The 20948-nt window shown below is 39.4% G+C and overlaps 4 protein-coding genes across 5 annotated transcripts in view; 1 reads left to right on the forward strand and 3 right to left on the reverse strand.

Moving 5' to 3' along the window:
• LOC134672239 (uncharacterized) overlaps positions 1 to 4848 on the reverse strand; it is a 26890-nt gene extending 22042 nt beyond the window's left edge. The window contains exons 1-4 of the mRNA XM_063530139.1: positions 4623 to 4848; positions 3694 to 3823; positions 2427 to 2539; positions 1694 to 1865 (exon numbers count right to left, since the gene is read on the reverse strand). Of these exons, the coding sequence (XP_063386209.1) occupies positions 1694 to 1865; positions 2427 to 2539; positions 3694 to 3823; positions 4623 to 4720 (513 nt within the window). The 5' untranslated portion in view covers positions 4721 to 4848. The remainder of the gene's footprint in view (positions 1 to 1693; positions 1866 to 2426; positions 2540 to 3693; positions 3824 to 4622) is intronic.
• The window catches only part of LOC134672103 (bis(5'-nucleosyl)-tetraphosphatase [asymmetrical]), a 19859-nt gene extending 12575 nt beyond the window's left edge, over positions 1 to 7284 (forward strand). The window contains exons 2-4 of the mRNA XM_063530015.1: positions 6487 to 6630; positions 6831 to 6916; positions 7013 to 7284. Of these exons, the coding sequence (XP_063386085.1) occupies positions 6519 to 6630; positions 6831 to 6916; positions 7013 to 7240 (426 nt within the window). The 5' untranslated portion in view covers positions 6487 to 6518 and the 3' untranslated portion in view covers positions 7241 to 7284. The remainder of the gene's footprint in view (positions 1 to 6486; positions 6631 to 6830; positions 6917 to 7012) is intronic.
• Positions 7285 to 8583: 1299 nt separating this feature from the next.
• LOC134672014 (uncharacterized) lies at positions 8584 to 10853 on the reverse strand. Its single transcript, XM_063529914.1, has one exon. The coding sequence runs from the start codon at positions 10775 to 10777 to the stop codon at positions 8588 to 8590; it is 2190 nt and encodes a 729-aa protein (XP_063385984.1). The 5' UTR covers positions 10778 to 10853; the 3' UTR covers positions 8584 to 8587.
• Positions 10854 to 13375: 2522 nt separating this feature from the next.
• Positions 13376 to 20441, reverse strand: LOC134672079 (uncharacterized). 2 transcript variants are annotated; one of them, XM_063529984.1, is made up of 6 exons: positions 20064 to 20441; positions 19611 to 19740; positions 18793 to 19079; positions 15450 to 15625; positions 14977 to 15109; positions 13376 to 13970 (listed from the first exon to the last, which is right to left on the reverse strand). In XM_063529984.1, the coding sequence occupies exons 1-6, from the start codon at positions 20184 to 20186 to the stop codon at positions 13446 to 13448; spliced, it is 1374 nt and encodes a 457-aa protein (XP_063386054.1). In that variant the 5' UTR covers positions 20187 to 20441; the 3' UTR covers positions 13376 to 13445. The 2 variants fall into 2 exon arrangements, with proteins under 2 accessions (XP_063386054.1, XP_063386053.1); XM_063529983.1 differs by lacking the exon at positions 14977 to 15109 and adding an exon at positions 14790 to 14922 and having other exon boundaries at positions 20064 to 20437.
• Positions 20442 to 20948: the final 507 nt, after the last annotated feature.

A 20948-nucleotide genomic window follows, 5' to 3' on the forward strand; every position in this document is an offset into this window, starting at 1 on the left:
CGACGTACGCGTTCCGAAGCCGGGCGCCTTCGGCGCCCTCATACTAAAAGTGTCGGGTGTAGCCCGACGTACGTGTTCCAATGCCGAGCGCCGAAGGCACCCTTATACTAAAAGAGTCGGGCGGAGCCCGACGTACGCGTTCCAGAGCCGGGCGCCTTCGGCGCCCTCATACTAAAAGTGTCGGGCGGAGCCCGACGTATGCGTTCCAAAGCTGGGCGCCTTCGGAGCCCTCATACTAAAAGAGTCGGGCGTAGCCCAACGTACGTGTTCCAATGCCGGGCGCCGAAGGCGCCCTCATACCAAAAGAGTCGGGCGTAGCCCGACGTATGCGTTCCAATGCCGGGCGCCTTCGGCGCCCTCATACTAAAAGTGTCGGGCGTAGCCCGACGTACGCGTTCCAAAGTCGGGCGCCGAAGGCGCCCTCATACTAAAAGTGTCGGGCGTAGCCCGACCTACGCGTTCCAATGCCGGGCGCCTTCGGCGCCTTCATACTAAAAGAGTCGGGCGTAGCCCCACGTACGCGTTTCAAAGCTGGGCGCCTTCGGCGCCCTCATACTAAAAGTGTCGGGCGTAGCCCGACGTACGCGTTCCAATGCTGGGCGCCGAAGGCGCCCTCATACTAAAAGTGTCGGGCGTAGCCCGACGTGCGCGTTCCAAAGTCTGGCGCCTTCGGCGCCCTCATACTAAAAATGTCGGGCGTAGCCCGACGTACGCGTTCCAAAGCCGAGGGCGCCGAACGGCGCCCTCATACTAAAAGAGTCGGGCGTAGCCCGACGTACGCGTTCCAAAGCCGGGCGCCTTCGGCGCCCCCATACTAAAAGAGTCGGGCAGAGCCCGACGTACGCGTTCCGAAGCCGGGCGCCTTCGGCGTCCTCATACTAAAAGAGTCGGGCGTAGCCCGACGTACGCGTTCCAAAGCCCTCATACTACTGCGTGCATTTCTGTACTGAGGACGCCCTCGCAAAAGTAATATAAAGTGACTTCAAAAAGTTAGTAACGAAATCATGACCCCAAAATTAATTAAATAAAAAATAAGTTCAAAAACTAAAACCCGACTACTGCAAATCGCGCTCTAAAAAGTATGAAACAAGATAGAATTCTTATCTGAAATTATCAAGCAGGAAATATTTTAAATGTTACCATTTTTTTTATATAAAAAATACAACGTAATATAATTTACTAATTTTTTATATATTTACAGAGGTTCAGAGGATAGCCGTGGTCGTATGCCATATTACTTTTAAGTTTATAATCGTGGCATACGACCACGGCGATCCTCTGAACCTATCTTGAGAACCTATAAGAATTCTATCTTGTTTCATACTTTTTAGAGCGCGATTTGCAGTAGTCGGGTTTTAGTTTTTGAACTTATTTTTTTGTCTTTATATCAGTCTATGGCGGTTAAAAGGTTAATAGGCACTGCTACTCCCGGATCCCTTTGGTGACGCCCTTGCCAGATTCTTTCAATGCTACTCAAGACTCCGTAAGCGAGTTCAGCAGCAAAATATCTGACTTAGGGCCCCCCCACATCTGGCGTCTTTCGAGCGTCGGCGTCTGTTGGCGTCGGTCCAGTGCTATGGAAAATGACGTTGCTGCGCAGTTGCGTCGACGCTGCGTCGACGTTGCGTCGACGTCGGCCATAGAATTGTAGACGCCGACGCTCGAAAGACGCCAGATGTGGGGGGGCCCTTACCGCTACATCATCAGCCCTGGGGTCATACTCTTCATCATCCTCGTCTTCGGGCAGCTCCTGAGCGATCAGAGCGGTGACCTCCGGCCGGGTCTTTACTGGTATATGCTTGATGGGTGTTAGCTCTAGGTTCTCAAGGTTCCAAGCTGTTTTTGGTGACACTTTCCGCAGCTCTCTAGAAAAAAATTACTTGTTATAAGCTTTTAAGCAACATTAGCAACGGTTTATTAATTTTATAGAAAGAACAAACAGATTATTTGGTTTTGAAAACTACAGATTTTTTTTAAACTGTTTTGAAATGTGTTATTTATTTATTTATTATTGACAAGCTGTATCTAATGTATGTGTCCTGCCATGACTGATATTATGACCAATATCTTTTAATATTTTTTTAGGACAAGTCACATAGACAATTACTGTATCTTCTTAACACTTCAGGGCCGGGCACCCCGTTTCCAGTACAAAATGAATACACATACGTTCTTGGCAATTAATTTCTTTTTTTTGTTAGTCTGGTTAAGTACCCTACTGGCAATTATTAAATTGGAATTATCAAAAGGTGATTTTTGATGGGGTTAGTTTGAGATTTTTTTATGTTTTTTTGTATATTTTGACAAAGCATGTTGTGGATACTATTTTGAGTATAGCCACTGTGACGAAACCTACGCTGTGGATTGAACATTCATAACTGGCATGTAAGTTTTCTTCGTAAAAGAAATATAAAATAACTACTCACTTAGCCTTAGACCTAGTAAGCTTGGGCTTGGGAGTATCCGAGTGGGATTCCATGTTTTCTTCTTCCTCTTGAAGTTTGACCAGTGCCAGCACATGGTCATTTGTGACTACAGTCTGAAATAAAAAGATGCCTAATGTAAAATCAAACCTTTTTAGGGTTCCGTACCTCAAAAGGAAAAAATGGAACCCTTATAGGATCACTCGTGCGTCTGTCTGTCTGTCTGTCCCTCTGTCACAGCTGATTTTCTCTGGAACTACTGGACCAATTAAGTTCAAATTTGGTACACATATGTAAGTTTGTGAGCCAAATACGGACATGTAACGTAAACAAATGAATTTTAAACATGGGGGCCACTTTTGGGGGGTAAATGAGAAAATTAAAAAATAAAGTTTTTTAAACTATATCATGTTACATATTAAATGAAAGAGCCTACTGTAAGGATCTAAAATATCTTTTTTTTATAATTTTCGAATAAACAGTTTAGAAGTAATTCAAGAGAATAGGCAAAAAATGACTATTCCTCCCCCTTTATCTCTGAAACTACTGGGTCTAAAATTTTGAAAAAAATACACAAATAGGTTTATACCACAACACAGGAACATCTATTACAAATGTACAGTCAAGTGTGAGTCGGACTTAATTACTTAGTTTTTGGTCCGACCCCTACGGATTTTTTAAAGAGATTTCACTCACGTTTCACATAAAAAAATACATTATTAAAAATTGTGTAATGTACGGAACCCTTGGAACGCGAGTCCGACTCGCACTTGGCCTGTTTTTTTTCTCTCGTTGTATCTGCAATCAGTCAGATTATAAGCAGATTGGTTGAGTACTTTATACTTAATTTCTCGACTGGCCAATTTATAAGAAAAAATAAATCGTCTCATATATCAGAATCCAGGAACTTTCAGTATGTCCCACATATCAGGATGAGGGAGTCCTCCAGCGAGGGCTTCTACGCATTTAGCTTTGAAAATTGGGTGGGTATCAACCAAAAATCAAACCTACAAAGAAATTTTCAGTCTCAGTTTTAGCCAATTTCATCATAAAGTCTTATTGTGGCCAAAGGATCAGTTTCGGCAGAAACTAGAGCAAAACCAAACCTTCGGTTTTGACAAAAAGTCGGGTAACTATTAATTAGGTAATTAGGTTAGTCAGTTTTGAATATACCTACCTATTAGATAGATAGATTTATTTATTTCATATGATAGTTTTTATATTTATTTATTTGATATGATGGTTGAATATGATTTATTTATATGCTCACCTTTAAAATCTTCTTTACACTGACATCATCCAGATTATTTTTCACAGCAGAAGCGTGGAGATTCTTTTCTACCTCTAGAAGGTTCTCCGGCAGCACAGGGTCAGTGTCTGAACTGCTCTCACTTGATACACTAAAAAAATCAAGTCAATAAAAAACATGCGGAACAGAAAAGCAGGACAGGTCTCCACCGAAAACCAGCATTACTTGACAACAATCTATAAATTGTAATTGTATGTATTCTCCCACAATAAAAAACGAAAACTATAAGGTTTACTCGGCTAATTCCGAATGTCCAAAACTGTCGGATAATTATTCCGAAAAGAGACTTTTATTATGATGAAATTAAGGGTGATTTTCATCTGAATTTCGGAATTATCCGACATTCGGTATTACCCGCTTTATGTTATTAATAAAAACATTGTTTTCAATTGAAGCAATATTGTAAGCATACTGAAGCACTGTACTTCACATTCTTAACTGATTATTTTTATAGATACATTTTGCAGTTTGGCCAAGAGGCTAGTCAACCATATTACGACAACAGAACAGATATCCTCAATAGCGGATTTGCCAAGGCCAAGTAGGCCCGGGCCTAGGGCGGCAAATTGTGACCAAAAATTCGCTGATGATAAGAAGAAATAACTCAAAATGTAGTCAATATGACGGGTGCTGAGAAAGGGGCGGCTACAGGGCCTGGGGCCTAGGGCGGCAAAGACTGCAAATCCGCCACTGGATATCCTAGTCCTTCTTATTACGCTTACCACCGTGGTAAGTAGGTACATAATATGTAACCAAAAAAGCTTACTTACCGTTTTCGTTTCCTTGCCCTGGTAAGTCTAGATTTAGATATAATGGATATCCTAGTCCTTCTTATTACGCTTACCACCGTGGTAAGTAGATACATAATATGTAACCAAAAGCTTACTTACCGTTTTCGTTTCCTTGCCCTGGTAAGTCTAGATTTAGATATATTAAGGCTCGAACTTGCCGGCGAAGAATTCTTGCTGGTGCTTGGCTCAGGCTCCATTGTGATTGTGAATGGTCGTCCGCGTTTTATTCACATTTACATAATGATGAAACGTGTCATGTAGCGCCTTAAATACTGTAAAATAGGATAAAAATTGAAAAAAGCTCACATCAACGTTTCAAAACAAATCTCGCTTGAATCTTGAATAAATTTGACACTGACGGTTAACGAATGTCGAAGTCGAATGAAATCGATTAAAAGAATGAATGAAATTGAATGAACACTAGGCATTCCATTATGTTGCCAGTACATTAATCATTCTATGTAAGTACTATTCACTATCAATTATGTTGAGCGTTTTTAAGAAGGCCCCTACGTTTTCTGTTCTCTTTGACGACGCAGCAACTAGTATCATTTCTCTCTCCTCGCTCTTTTAAAATGCCATTTGTCAAAAAAGGACAACCATACTGTTGACAAGGTGAACTTCAAATCAAGTGTTGCCTTTTTTCATAGACTTATAATTATATAAAGACGGTGTCTCAGTGAGCTGTCACTGTTGCCACTTTTGTTTAGTGTACGATTAACAATGAGGCCCACGTTGCTGTAGCCATGTCGATAAAGTCATATCGATAAACTATCGACATTTCTTGCAATTTTAATTTTACTTCAAAGGCTTAACGATACCTAAAATGACCAAATACGCTTTTATTCTTTATTGTGGTTATCAGATCACAATTTTATAGTCACGCCCCAGCAGGGAACCAAGGGAAAGTTCAGATATTTAATTAAAATACATAAATACCTCCTAAAATAGGTGTTCCGCAATAATTGAATTATATTATTATATTATAATATATTCATTATCCATTAGCATTTCAATTATGTTTATGTTTAACGAAGATATTGAAGCTTCACTTAATCGCTATTTCGTTCCGCTGTGTAAAGTTTATCGATATATAACATGATTAAAATCGACTTTTTACATCCCTAAAAGAGCACACATATACGCTTTTACGCACACATACACAGCCTGGGCGCATCAAGAAAGGCAACACTTGATTTGAAGTCCACCTTGTCAACAGTATGGTTGTCCTTTTTTGACAAACGGCATTTTAAAAGAGCGAGGAGAGAGAAATGATACTAGTTGCTGCGTCGTGAAAGAGAACAGAAAAGGTTGGGCCCTTGCCTTTTTTGATGCATCCAGGCTGTGTATGTGTGCGTAAAAACGTGTATGTGTGCTCTTTTAGGGATGTGAAAAGTCGATTTTAATCATGTTATATATCGATAAACGCTACACAGCGGAACGAAATAGCTATTAATTGAAGCTTCAATATCTTCGTTAAACATATACATAATTGAAATGCTAATGAATAATAAATATATTCGAATATAATAAAATATTTCAATTATTGCGGAACACATATCTTAGTAGGTATTTATGTATTTTAATTAAATATCTGAACTTTCCCTTGGTTCCCTGCTGAGGCGTGACGATAAAATTGTGATCTGATAACCACAATAAAGAATAAAAGCGTTTTTGTTCATTTTAGATATCGTCAAACCTTTGAAGTAAAATTAAAATTGTAAGAAATGTCGATAGTTTATCGATATGACTTTATCGACATGGCAAGAGTGCTTTATCGAGCAAGGTGGTGTTAAATTGTTAATCGTACACTAAACTAAAGTGCACCGTCTCTATATATTATAAGTCTATGGTTTTTAAACTATGGTTAAATTAAGTTTAAAAATGCTTCATAAACGTCAGTGAAGTTGAAAATTTGTCAACCAAGACCGGTGTCAAATGGCTATAATAAATAGTAATCTAGTAAGTGATTAAGTGTAAAATTCAATTAAAATCATGTCGCCGACTCGTGCGGCCGGTTTAGTCATCTTCAGAAATATAAATCAAGCGGTACAGTTCCTTTTATTACAAACATCTTATGGGGAACACCACTGGACTCCTCCAAAAGGTACAATGAAAGTTGAAATGTACTTTGCACAGTTAATTAAATTACGTTAAGTACTTCTCTACATGGTATTTGTCTTTATAGTTCTTTACAATATGATATGTTGTTTTATTTAATTTGATATTTCTTACTTGTTTTACTGAGACTTGAAATTTTACCTTTTTGATTTTTATTGTACCTACCAAACTTGTGCTTTTTTACAGGTCATGTTGATCCAGGTGAATCTGATTGGATTACTGCGTTAAGAGAGACAAAAGAAGAAGCTGGTTTATCAGAAAATGAGCTACTAGTAAGCAAATAATTTTAAGTCCACCTACATCTGTAACTCTTAAAATAAATGCCTACATTAATTTAATAATTCTTAATAACAATTGCTTTGTTTCAGGTGTATAAGGATATTTCAAAGACACTGAACTACCAAGTAAAGGGAAAACCTAAAGTAGTTGTGTATTGGTTGGCAAAGTTAAAAAATCCAGAACAAGCGGTGACTCTCTCAGATGAACACCAGCAACTGAAGTGGCTACCATTGGAACAAGCCCAAGAGATATCCGGATTTGATGACATGAAACAACTTCTTGCTGAATTTCATGAACATGCTAAGAAATTACTGTAATATATTATATTTGTAGAATATATTGTTCCACGCCACATTATCAATTTATTGTTTTATAATTGTATATTATATTTTTTGTCAGAGCCTGTACCGCTATGAAAGCATCAATGGACCAGGCATCGATTCCATGGTGGGCGGAAACAGTGGGGATATCACACACACAAGTCCAATACAATGTTAATTGCAATAAACTCACTGACACTAGTAATTACGGTAGTACTATTATTTATTCCGTGGTAACTACGTATAGGTACCAAGTATCACTATAATGGCGTATCCAAAATAGTCACCGATAAAATGAGGTGCGGACGCAAGAATACCAATTTGTGACGCCAGTATTTTCGTTCTGGAGCAATTTTTCAATTTAGAGGGCTCTAATATCACCATAAATCTAAAATTGGAAGATTGACGCCAATTTCAATTCTGATCAAATCGGTCGATTTGATCATCCCGTCTGGATACCGCTTTAATCACAATGACAATTAAGTTCTAGATCACAAAGAAATCACACCAAGTTAATCAAAGCTTACTTACTTTACTCTTTGATGCTTGGCTTGATGATTGATCTCTTAAATGTATCGAAAAACATCTAAACTTCGTAAAAGAAACTGATTTGACTAGTTAGTCATATACCCTATTATAATGTTTCGATCGAGGTCTCTCGAGTGAGCCGGAGTAGCGCCGGGGCGATGGGGGAGAACTCGTGCATACTAGTCACTAATCCCTTGTGATAGAGTACACGCGGCGGCATCCCCCGGCCTGCGCCGAAGTGCTCCGTGGTGCGCCGACCGCGAGCGCCGGACTGTGCGGGCGCTCGCGGTATATCGGGGGATTTTACCTCGCCGGTGTGCGCTGCGCGGCGTAAATTCTCCTCGGTGATCTGCGCTACGCTCCGCCGGTTTGCGCTGGCCTTAAAGCGATCCATAATAATAGGCTTGCTGGTCTGGATCCAAACTAGGACCAAATGTGCCAAATCGTCAATCATTCAAAATGTTTTATAAATAGTAAAGTAGATACGCAACGCATTGAAGAATTATTTTATGTTTTAGTTATTTTCGGAACACGTAAATAAACCTTTATTATTATAGTTGAATTTAAAACATTTAACCATCAGAAATAGGATAGGATAGGTGGGCTAATATAGCCACCAAGTGGATGCCGACGAAGAAGCGTGGGCGGGGCAGGCCCAGGCGGAGATGGCGGGACGACTTTGACGCCTTCCTTAACAACTGGCCGGAGGAAGCGCTAAATCGGGAGTCATGGAGAATCAAGGGAGTTGCCTTTGCCCAGCAGTGGGACACACAAATAGGCTAAGAAAAAAAAACCATCAGAAATATCGTTTTGCACCTAATCTTGCGACCAAGAACACGATGATTTTTTAAAGATTTCTTCGAGTTGCGGCGCGCCTTCCAGCAAATTCCTAAGTGAAAAGGCGCGCGCTGTAGCGAAGATTTCAGGGTCCCTGTCTGTGTCCGACACAGAACCATCTACCACGGCAAACTGATCTTTCGCCTTACCCTGTTTGATATTCATTATCTCAAGGAAAAGCTTATCCAATTCTTCGTCCGAGAAACAAGTGCACAACTTATCAAATTCTTGGTCAGAGTATTGTGTACCCACGTCTTTAGTTTTGGACGGGACTTTGGCGAGAGGAGGCGGTGGTTTACGTTTGCCTTGAGCTTTCCGAACCAACTTTTTCAGAGTATCGAGGTCGCAAGGCTCGTAGTTAGGCAGGTCAGGTGGATCATAAGGGGACGTGATCCTCATATAGGCAGGTAAGTGCTCCTGCAAGTGATGTTTAGCTAATTTAGCGCATTCGCATCTATTCGGCTTTACGAAGTCCAGGTAGCTTTCCCATTTAGGCTCCCGTTCATGTTTTAGCTCCACTTCCCTCGAATTTATCTTGTTGCCAGATGGCATGGAATGTATGGAAGGAGTTGTATTGATCACATTCTCCGGCTTTGGACTTCTTATTTTAATCGGGCTACAGAAACAGTAAGGTAGTCTGCATACGCAGCATGCAGTCGAGACTCCTTTTATATTAGCTCGTTCTTTTTGTAAGATTTGCATCAGCGAGCTTTCTAGTTGTAATGCTCGCAAATGAGTCGAAGACGTGTATCTAACGGGCACGTCGTAGGTGTAATCGTGATCATCAACAAAATCTGCGTCGTCGCCACGTTTACCTTCCGCGAAATCCTTTATTTTAGATGTGAACAGGTTGAAATTGTCGCAAGCGGCGTATATGCATCGTTTATTGATGATTACTACTGGAAACTGCTCGGCGCTCGAGGTGCAATGAACTGGGCAGAGGCTCTTATCAATTTGCGGCTTATATCCTTTCTCGCAGCAGAGATAATAAGGGTGCGGTCGAGGCACTGGCGTCCATACTTTTTCCTTTTCCTCTTCAAACAAACTCTCAGCGCTGGGATTTTGCATGACCTCTTCTAGCTGAATCATCATCAGCTTCTCAATATTGATGAAGAAATCTGCGTACTCCGGGAGTGTTTTAAGACAGTAAGACACAAAAATTTGGAACTTCTTTACGGTGTGACAAACTTTTTTCTGCCAAATCCTGTCGAATTCTCGTACCCTTTTTTCTTTTGCAGCAGCCAGTCCAATCTTTACGTCTTTCATCGCTATGTTTTCGTCGAGACGTTTGACCTTTTTCTCGTGTTTATGTGTGGCACTTTCCATTTCTTTCGCGCACTCCTCTCTCTCCTTGAGTGCAACGTATACTTGACACGCCAAATTCTGACATTCAAGTAGATGTCTCAACTTTTCTATAGCAACGTGTTTCTCAACATTAATATCGTGGATGCGTTTCCAAGTGTCATCATTCGCTTTATTTATCTTCTTTACAAACTGATCTTGCAGTTCTGTCTTTTTCTTTTCAAGTTTTTTAGCGTATCTATCATAAAGCATAATCGCTTGTTGTTTCAGAAGACCTTCATAATGCGATTGCATTTTTTCAAACGCAGCTTCTCTAGTTCTTTTGATTTCCGCTTCAGCCGCTAGGAAAAGCAGCGATTCAATTTTGTTTATGGAGGTGGAATACAGCATAGTGAACTCATGGAAAGCCTGTTGACACATGGCTGTGTTCTTTTTTTCTGCATCTTTGGCTTCATCGTACCATTGAGCTTCGCAGGCTAATTTAATTCTCATTTTCCACAGTCCGTCGCTTTTCTCTATGGCTCGCTTTTTCTCTTTTTCCATTTCTTGGAAATGCTTCTCGTGTATACGTTCGGCGTAGCCATCTATGCCAATGTAGCTCAGTTTGGAGAGATGTTCTTTCCGTATAGGCTTGAAAACATGTCGACTTTTTAATATCTCGTCTGGTGGCATGTACCAATTTGCTCCGCCGCCCTTCATGACTGGTTCTAAGCCGGCAAGAACCTTCAGCTTTGGGGTCATGGACTTGAAGTAAACGTTTGCTAACGCCTCTCCCATCTTTTTCTTCATCTGTGACTGCGTCGGAACTTGTGGCTCCCTTTCGAAGAAGCATTTTCGGTCATAGTAGTTCTGGTCCAATCTAAACATTTATAAAATATTGGATAAATAAATAAAATAAGTTATCAAAATGACTTATTGATTTGACACTTGCCAAACAAAGAAGAAGTTTAGTTTCATGCCAAAAAAGTTATTTACAAAATGCGGACTTTTTACAATTTGCCTTCGGCATTTCACAAACGGCGTCATTTTACAAACATTTGTCAACTGCGGAATCTTACAAAATGCCAGCGACCAGCGAAATGCTATACATGGAAGTATTCTGTCCGCTCAATTATGACCCAACGCAAACTACCCCGCGATAGGCGGTACTTACAAACTGCTCGATTGGCAATCTCAGTACGACCGAGATGACAGTCAGTGACAAATGGCTAAATTGATTTATAAAAACAACGTTTTTTTGTAATTAAAAATATATTCATGTGTCGTGAAGTGGTGCAGAAGCTATTTTAGTTCATACCAAGGACAGTGGAATCACTTTTCACTTGTAGTAAACAGATAACTTCAGTAGAATTTGGAAAAAACATGACGATTTGTTTTCAATACTACCGTGCTAAGCTAAAACGTAACAACTGCATACGACTTTCATAACAACATACGACTTTTTAAATTGCGAGGATAATAGGGATGGTGTTATGCTAAATGAAGTAGACTATTTTATTAACTTGTGTTTGGTCTAGGTATTTTCTATATAATTATAAATGTAGTGATAAATTCCTTCTTACAGATTTGTATTTTCCTTTTTTATTTCATGAGATGGAGCTATAAAAAAACTACCTAGTTATTTCAAATTAATAATCAAATTTGGTATTGTCATTTTACATTACTTTCCATTCAGATTCCCACAAGATGCTATTCGCAGAGAACTATGGAAAAAAGCTGTCCAATTAGAGAGACATGAAATTGAGTGGATGCCTGGCAAGATATCTAGAATATGTTCTATTCATGAGATATAACCCGTGAGATAATCATACTCGGTCTCCTATATGTAGATACATTTTTCCTATCATGCTTTCACTGAATTAATTTAACAAATACACACATAATCTTAAAATGTTGATCATTTGAATCCACCCTCTACTGTCACATTTATGTAGGTTCTCTCTCAAGCCATTTCCGTCAGTAGAAAAGAGCGGCAAACATATTAACTCACATTATAGACGGGGTCTAACGCGAATTATATTCAATTACCTTGATTTACCGACGTAAATCAGTTTCGTTTCGTATAATGTGAGTTAATATGTGTTCAAAACGCGAAAGTTTAAAATATTATAAGAGCGGCAAATTTAGAAAATGTAAGCGCGCGAACGGCTGTGGTCTTATACAAAATTTTATTTTTGCACCTTTTTCTACTGACAAACTTGCTTGACCGGCTATATACATATAAAATATTCTGAACTGAAAGTGGGGATTTATTGTGACTCCGCCTGTTCAAATATTTTTGACCCGATTCGTGTAACCATGTAAATTTTGCAGACTGTATAGCCAGTCCTATTTCTAAGATCAAGTTCGCCATACATTTACTATGACGTACTTGATCTTAGAAAAACGGACAGACTATACCTGAACGTGACTTCGCACTGCCATGCAGATTGATAATAAAATATACAAAATACTTATTATAGCGGAATACATTTATACAACAATGATATATTTACTTATGTTGAGTTAGTCTGTCATGTCATAACAACATTTTAACTAGTTATCTTTTAATCTGCATTAAATTATTATACGTGAATTATTTGACTGGTTCTTCACTGTATGGCATAAACCTATCCCTGTCCAAGTCATATTCTAATCAAATATGAACCGCGAACTCTCAGCGGCCAGTACGTACAGCAAGAAGGTTATTAGCGGATTAATGTCGCTGATTGGTAGTTATTGACATTATATGCATTTCATCTACACTTAGCTATGTACCATTAGTGTAATAAAGATGACTATTATTTCGTTTATCAGCTTTGATTACAGGCTCTGTAAACGCGTCGTCTTATTTGAATGTAGGCGTAATTGTGTATGTGTGCTAATTTGGCCCGAGAATTTGAACGGTAATGTTCCTAAAGGCGGTATCCTTAGTTATATATGATCGCAGCCAGCGACATATACAGCGGCTATAGAACGTGCAGATTCGACCTATATATTTACTTACTATACCTAATACCAATTAAATATTCGCACGCAATAATACCAAGTAAATATTCAAACATAGAAACGCAGTGCAAGTGTTATTTTAAACGTCTAACTTGTATGAAATTATGAGGTTTAAAATAACACTTGCACTGCGTGGGCTATCAAAATCGGTGCCGACTTTTCTTGATCGACATACATGTTTTTTCTTAATCACAAACGTAGTTTATACCGGTTGAAAACGCCGTGAAAAAAAACGTTCAAGTCCACCTTGGGGGCGGAGCTTAGACGCGTGGCCAATGAAGGCATCACAAGCCAAATTGTATAAAACGTACAAAGGCCCTTTTACAACTTCGACCAACTGGCGACTGAGATCATAAATGCTATCTCCTTTACCTTTGTTAAGACCTATCAAGAGTGAAAGAGATGGCATTATGACCTACTCGCCTCTTAGTTTTGCAGCAATTATAACTATAGCTTTAGCTGAATGAAACATCAAAGTCTAAAAGTCAAAAATAAATTTATTCATTAAAAAATTATAAATACACTTAACAATAATCAGTTCGGGTTACTACGTGACCTCACCAACGGCCATCTCTTGGAGCAAACTCATGACATGGCAGAACCTCTCCTTGATTTCCGTATACGATCTATGGGGGAGGGATTCCTGTATCCTTCCAAATACTTGTTCGGATCCCGCTTCGCCTTTTAATACTTGCAACATAGTCTTATCTTCTTCCCTAGTCCAGTTACTTTTCAATTCTTTTTTAATTTCAGTCGCTGTGACTTCGATCTTCGCGATTTTCGGTTTGGGAGCCTCCGGGATTACAGTCTTGTCTTTTTTCTCTCTTTTTAATGCTTCCCTCTCTTTTTTCTTTACGTTCTTTTTCGGGCTTTTAAGTACTTCCTTTTTTGTGTTGTCGTTGACGTCTTTGATGTTCTTGGTGGGTGATTTGGGGGTTTTCTTTTTCTTCTGGGGTTTGGGTTTGGGGGGATCGTCGGGTCGCACCCGATAGGGCTCCTTGCTGTATGGGTAGGTGACGCAGGCCGCGCGGAGCATCCTACCGTGTTGGAGGAACACCCGACCGTGCAGGTACTGGAAATAATAACTTTGTCTTATTATGCTTTTCTTCAATAAGGTGACATGGCTAATGTATACATTTCATGGGTATGGCTAAGTGAAAGTCCTAAAGCGAATAAAAATGGCGTTTTGTGTTTATTACCGAAAACCAGTTCAAAAAGCGACTTTAAACTCTAATCCCTATGGGTCGAAAATTTAAAATCATAATGGCTATTTTCGGAGTAAAACTTGAGTCATGTAGGACAGTCAAGCAGTAAAGCAGGTACTCTTCGAATGAGCTGTTAATATGAATATGAACTGTATTAATAAGACGGCAAAATTGATTTTTAAACGTGGTTGTTTGTTTTTACTCAGAATGGAACGTCGTTGTTGTCAGTGGGCTGCCCCTGGTTGTACTTTTCCTCGGAAAATGTCCACACATCGTAACGTGTCAGTAAGGAAACTCAATGTGTCCACACCGGTTTCGTATAAACTGCAACATCTCCCGCACCCCGCATGCGGGGCCTATCGACCAATAGATACTCACCACAGTGTCAAGCCCCTTGTCATCGGGCTGCCTCCGATTGTACTTTTCTTCGAGAAACGTCCATCCATCATAGCCCTTGTTGTCAGTAAGGAAACTCTCATGCAGCGTGTCTACCCCGGTTTCGTATAAACTGCAACATCTCCCGCACCCCGCATGCGGGGCCTATCGACCAATAGATACTCACCACAGTGTCAAGCTCCTTGTTGTCGGTGAGGACGCTCTCGTGCAACGTGTCCACACCGGTTTCGTATAAGCTGCAACATCTCCCGCACCCCGCATGCGGGGCCTATCGACCAATAGATACTCACCACAGTGTCAAGCCCCTTGTTGTCATAGGGCTGCCTCCGATTGTACTTTTCTTCGGGAAACGTCCATACATCGTAACCCTTCTCGTCAGTAAGGAAACTCTCATGCAGCGTGTCTACCCCGGTTTCGTATAAACTGCAACCTCCCGCACCCCGCATGCGGGGCGCCTATCGACCAATAGATACTCACCACAGTGTCAAGCCCCTTGTTGTCATCAGGCTGCCGCCGATTGTACTTTTCTTCGGGAAACGTCCATACATCGTAACCCTTGTCGTCAGTAAGGAAACTCTCATGCAGCGTGTCTACACCAGTTTCGTATAAACTGCAACAAAAAAGCTCAGATTAGAGCGTTTTCACATTCTCATATACTTGCCGCAATACCAACTGGCGACTAAGATCGTAATGCTATCTCCTATAACCTTGTTAAGACCAAACAAGAGTGAAAGACATGGCATTATGACCTGACTCGCGATTTAGTTTTGCAGCAAGTTGTGTTCTTTGTTACTTTACCCTTTAATGATTGACAAGACTCTTGGAAAGGACCTAATTGGTAGTTAACAAGCATATAGCGTAAGGTAACATCATCATCATTTGACACTGGGCTAACTGTTTAACCGGATAACTCCGGGTTAGTGGGATGGTGTAAGTGGGGCTAAGACTACCTATCCGGTGGCCGTTCGTCCGGGAACAGCGACTTGAACATGGCTGCGAGCTTCGGGTGCGCGCGCAGGTGCGGCGTCACGCGGGTCTTGAGCTCGGCGCCGGCGCCGCCGACGAGCGCGCTCGAGATGGCGCGGAGAACCTTACGGAGCACCGTCGGTTTGCGGGACAGGGACGACTGGAAAGAGAGACAACATGAGTTTTTGGGGTTTTAGAAATTAGCTCTCTCAGAGTTAACACATTGACCGCTATCGCCAGTCCAAATCGGATAAACCACGTAATTCTAGATGAGGAAGGCAAGAAAGGCGCTCTCGACGATGGTATTTTCTTTAATGGCTCCTCTAGACGATGAGCCAGCGCCGCCCACTCCAAGGGACGCATTTATGCATTTGAAGTGATATTGCTATCTCATTCTACTGCATGGCTGCGTTCCTTAGAGTAGCCGGCGCTGGTCCATCGTGTAGAGGAGCCATAACATAAAGCCAATTGTAATGGCATTCTCGACCATTGTAATTTTTTTATGGAATTCGACAATGCCATATTGGCAATGTTGTCATTTGCCTTATACATATTAAGAGCACCGTATTTCAACTTTCTGCAGACGCAACACTATTAGCATTTAACAGATTATGTATATGTATTATTGATGTATGTTTGTAAGGTATCGGGACTTTCGCGACACCTTTACAGGGCGGCTACCGCGAAAACCGAAATTCGCAAATTGCGGGGACCTTTCTCTTTTACTCCTCTCTCTCTCGATGAAGGCGTAATTAGAGTGACAGAGAAAAATCCCCGCAATTGACGATTTTCGGTATTGGCGGTAGCCCTACAGAGGTTTCACGACCCCCGTCCGTAAGGGCTCTCGACCCACAGTTTCACATACCCTTTATCAAGTGTATTATCCAACAAAACAGGATGTCCACTTAGTTATCTAATGTACGGACGGTTGAAAGTTCATGTTTGTCTAATGTACGGTCGAAATCGAAAGTATTAATTTATGACCCATTTCGTACCTTGTCACAGTGATAATAGTGCATAGACTAGGAATCTTCTAGACCGAGTTTAGAGCAATTATTTCATGCAACCGATGATGCCAAAAATGCGGGGGTTCGCGGGATGAGGTGAGCGAAATTCCGTGCCGTGATTGGTCCGTTCAAAGACACGGACGTCACACAAAGACTTTCGACTCGAACATGCGAGTAAAACTACCGTATGTGTGGCAGAGGGGGTAGCGCGACTATGCTCAGTCTGGAGGATGTTTTGTCTGTGCAATAGTATGAGGTATCTAGCGGCTTTAATATTGATTGTCACTGTAACAAGGTACAAAATGGGTCAAAAACTCATAAATTAATACTTTCGACCGAACACTGGCGTTCAAGTGCATGGAAATGTTTCAACCGTAATATTAAGGTATTACGTTCGACATTTATCCATGCACATTTGAACGCCACTTTACATTAGACAAACATGAACTTTCAACGGTATCAGACACAACCACAGACAAAACATCCACCAGACTGAGCATAGTCGCGCTACCCCCTCTGCCACGCATACGGTAATTTTACTCCATGTTCGAGTCGAAAGTGTCTTTGTGTGACTTCCGTGTCTTTGAACGGACCAATCACGGCACGGGACTTCGCTCACCTCGTCCCGCGCACCCCCGCATTTTTGGCATCATTGGATGCATGGAATAATTGCTCTAAACTCGGTCTAGAGGATTCCTAGCCTATGGACACAACACAATATAATGTACAGCTTAGCATAGTGCATATAATTGAACAATATAACAAAAGCACAGGTATAGTAGAACGTGATTCGCTCAGCATACAAATAAATATTCTGTACAGACACCTGCAATAATATGTTACACATCGAAGGCCGCAAAAATATCAGACACGATCTTATTTGTAGAGCCATAAGAGCTTATCACATATTTTTGCGGACTTCGAACAGTAACATATTATTATTATTTAGTTGTCAAGCGGACCCCAGGCTCCCATGAGTCGTGGCAAAATGCCGTGATAAGTGATAACGCGTATGTTGTGTATGTTGGTACTAACAAGCCAATGCAATTAAACATTTGGTGCAAAATGATTAAAAAGCAAGCAATGCAACTTTATGAAACAAAATAATCGGGATTGTGGTACTACGAGGGTTGCACTGAAAATGTCGGGAATAGAGAAAACTGTCGCATCTAGACAGTCAATCTTTATTTTAATGCATACTTAAACTCAAACTGACCACGCATATAAATTTTCTTTTGAAAGTAATCATTCTGTAATGCACACGGCTCATAATCCCAAAGTCCTTTTTGTATGGCGATTTTGGGGCCTTAGTGGTTTTGTATGAAATTCGTGGAGTAGCCAACGGAATTGAAGTTTTTTTTACATATATATGTATATAAAAGATTTTTTTACTGTTGTCATATGAATATTTAGGAATGTCGAAATCTGCCGATATGCAACTTTTTTGGCAGTCTTTTTAATTAACAGCACAAATGCGATTTTAATTTTTGACGTCGCTTTGGAATGACATGCTTCTTTAAGATCACCCATGGGATAAAATGAAAGTGACTTTCATATTTAATTTTAACTGCAAACGAACGTACGATGAAATCTAGTTCATAAAAAAATAACAGAAGCCCTTTGTAACTTTTATTTGTTCGATGAGGGCATATTGAGAACCGTTTAAAAATATGATTCGAAAAATCACTTGGTCAAAAATTCAAATAATGTTCGACATACAATTTTCAAATTGCCAGTAATTCTTAAATACAAATGACAACCAAATGGAATATACCTTAAAAGTTTTATAAAGAGTTACATTTTTATAAATTATATGCCTCTTTCTATTATGTTATTTCTAAGTGTCCCATTCCCGAATATTTCAGTGCGACCCTCGTACTGCTTTATATGGCGAAATTGATGTGGCCTGGCGCGGACGTCTTGTTTGGCTGGATGGCAATGAATGTGTTAAATAGAAAATTGGGTCATTTTCATCATAGTATTACAATGTTTTACTAAATTGTCATACATATGACAATTAGTAGCTTATAGACCAGACCATGATTGGCAATGTAATAAATATCAGTTGGAATGTTTAAGGCTGGCCAAATCCGGTTATGCTAAAATTTTACAGTTATGCAGTGTCACATTTACGGAGCATGATCATTCTTGTTGTTCATGAATGAAATGCTGTGACAGATGGACAGACAGATGCACAAGTAATCCTAGGATTCCGTATTTTCCTTTTGAGGTACAGAACCCTAAAAAAGACATCAACAAACTTCAAAGGAAAAATCATGCATAGCTCTAATATGAGTAAATGAAGTGATACTATACTTACTTGTAACAACTCTATAAAATTTGTCATCCTCATCAACATTAAATGGTCGGAGAACCTTCCCACTTGTGCTGCCTGTCCCGGCTTTAAAAACAATAAGAAGTCCTCTACAAAATCCTTATGCTCTACACCGAATAACTGCTCTATCTTCCTATATAACTCTACTGGAGTCTCCTTGGCAGGGTTGAAAGATTTCAATATACTTTGGAACTGTACAAATTTATTGGTAGGCACCGATTGGTTTGAAGAAAACCTTGATTGTACTTTTGTGTAATATGATCTAACTAATGCTGAAACAAATACAAAAAATTATTAAATTGTATAACAGGACTTAATATTTAAGTTTTAAGATTTACCAATTTAATAATGTGTAAATATCATGACAATTTAAATCAGTGAAATACTAAACATGTAAGAAATAAATTATAAAATTATAGATTCATTCACAGTTTGCCCAGGGTTGATACAACACAGAGAGAATCATACGGTCTTTGTCTTACGTTTTTATTAACATAGCATAGCTTGGATTAACAGGGATAAGTATAGTTTATTTCTCTTCTTATTTACTGACAAATTGGGTTTGCCAGACTACATTTACCAATAGTTTTTAAATCTGTTATATTATGAGTAAACATTTAAGTTGAAGCAAAAAAAAAAAGTGCATAGACAAAAATCCCACTAGGTGAATATTATGTTTGTTTGCCTATAAAAATAATGTCTGCTGCCAACTCTTGTGACCTACTTTAATGACACATTTCTTCATCCATACATTCTTAGATTTAAAACTATAATATTCAAATCAGGAACGCTGAGATATTTACCTGCATCTAATGCATTTGTCTCTGTTGTCTCATGAGCCTTAGCTGGCTTTTTATTTTTATCCTGGTTATCATTTTTTAAATCATTCTGCACAGGCAATGAAGGATTTTGATCAGCTTTTTGAGGAGGTGGCTGAAAAAAGCAAAAAACCTAGAGTTAAACACTGAAATTCATACTTTTGATTTTTTTTTTCTTTTGTTATCTTTGTATTGTTTTCTGTAATGAGTGTATATTGTAATGTCATCTTCAGGCTTTAGTGTTTACCAACATCGTGAATTATAAATAATGAGGCTGAATATAATACATTCCAGTACAGTTTTAATATCTGTAAATGACCTATTTACACGAGAAAACTAAACTTTCATTCTACTAAACGTTCTTTAATGAGAATGCAACATATACGAATAATACCATGAATACGCAATAGCTCACATGAACGCCTATACCTGACTCACCTCAGGGTTTATACCAATTTTAGGAGCAAAATACTGACTGGAAGAACTTGTACTCGGCACAATTTTATTACCAAAAGCATCCTGGCTATCTCTCGTAAACAAAATTGGCATAGAAGGCAGCATCTAGAAAAATATATTGGCTCGTCCCGCTAAAACAATGTTAATGGTGGCGAATTCCACTTGTCGAATTAGCTTGTTTCCTTCATTATTTCAGACACAAAACACAAACACTTAAAAAGCGAAACACAGAGCTACACAACGAAGATAAAATTATGCATGATTAGCGCCGAAAACATAGTAGTTTTGATTTATATTTTCCCAAACAACACGAGACACGAGAACGAATGGAAACATTTTTTGACAGATCGCACTGACGAGTCGACGATGGACGCGCTGTTGTCTACGTTTCATTTTAACAAGGTTTTAAAATAATTTTAATTGTGGCTTACCATATTTAATAACTGATTAATTATACATAAAAATAAAGATGATTAAGTAGGTTTTTTGTGCACACATGTAAGAAAACACAACTCTTTTATAATAAAGTTAAATAAAATAGGTAAATGTATGAGAAACTTCGCGCGACTTTTCAAAAGTTACAAGAAAACATAAAGAAGTTTTACTATCAAATTGATCCTGTGTCGAAGAGATGAAATGAAATGTTTGTAAAATGATATTCACTTTTAGTAGCTTTCGTTGCGAGTAGAATACAAGAAAAGTATACCTACTCTTAATTTAAATACAAAAACACTCTTAAAAGTTATCCGTTGCAGACAAGACAAAGAGAGTTAAAGAACCTTTCCACCTTTCCTGTCAAAAATTAGTGATTGGCAAAATGAAATATCGATATGTATGTTATCGATGATACCTTAATGTTATTTAACA

This window comes from Cydia fagiglandana, chromosome 16, assembly GCF_963556715.1.
Source record: "Cydia fagiglandana chromosome 16, ilCydFagi1.1, whole genome shotgun sequence".
Lineage (NCBI taxonomy): Eukaryota > Metazoa > Arthropoda > Insecta > Lepidoptera > Tortricidae > Cydia > Cydia fagiglandana.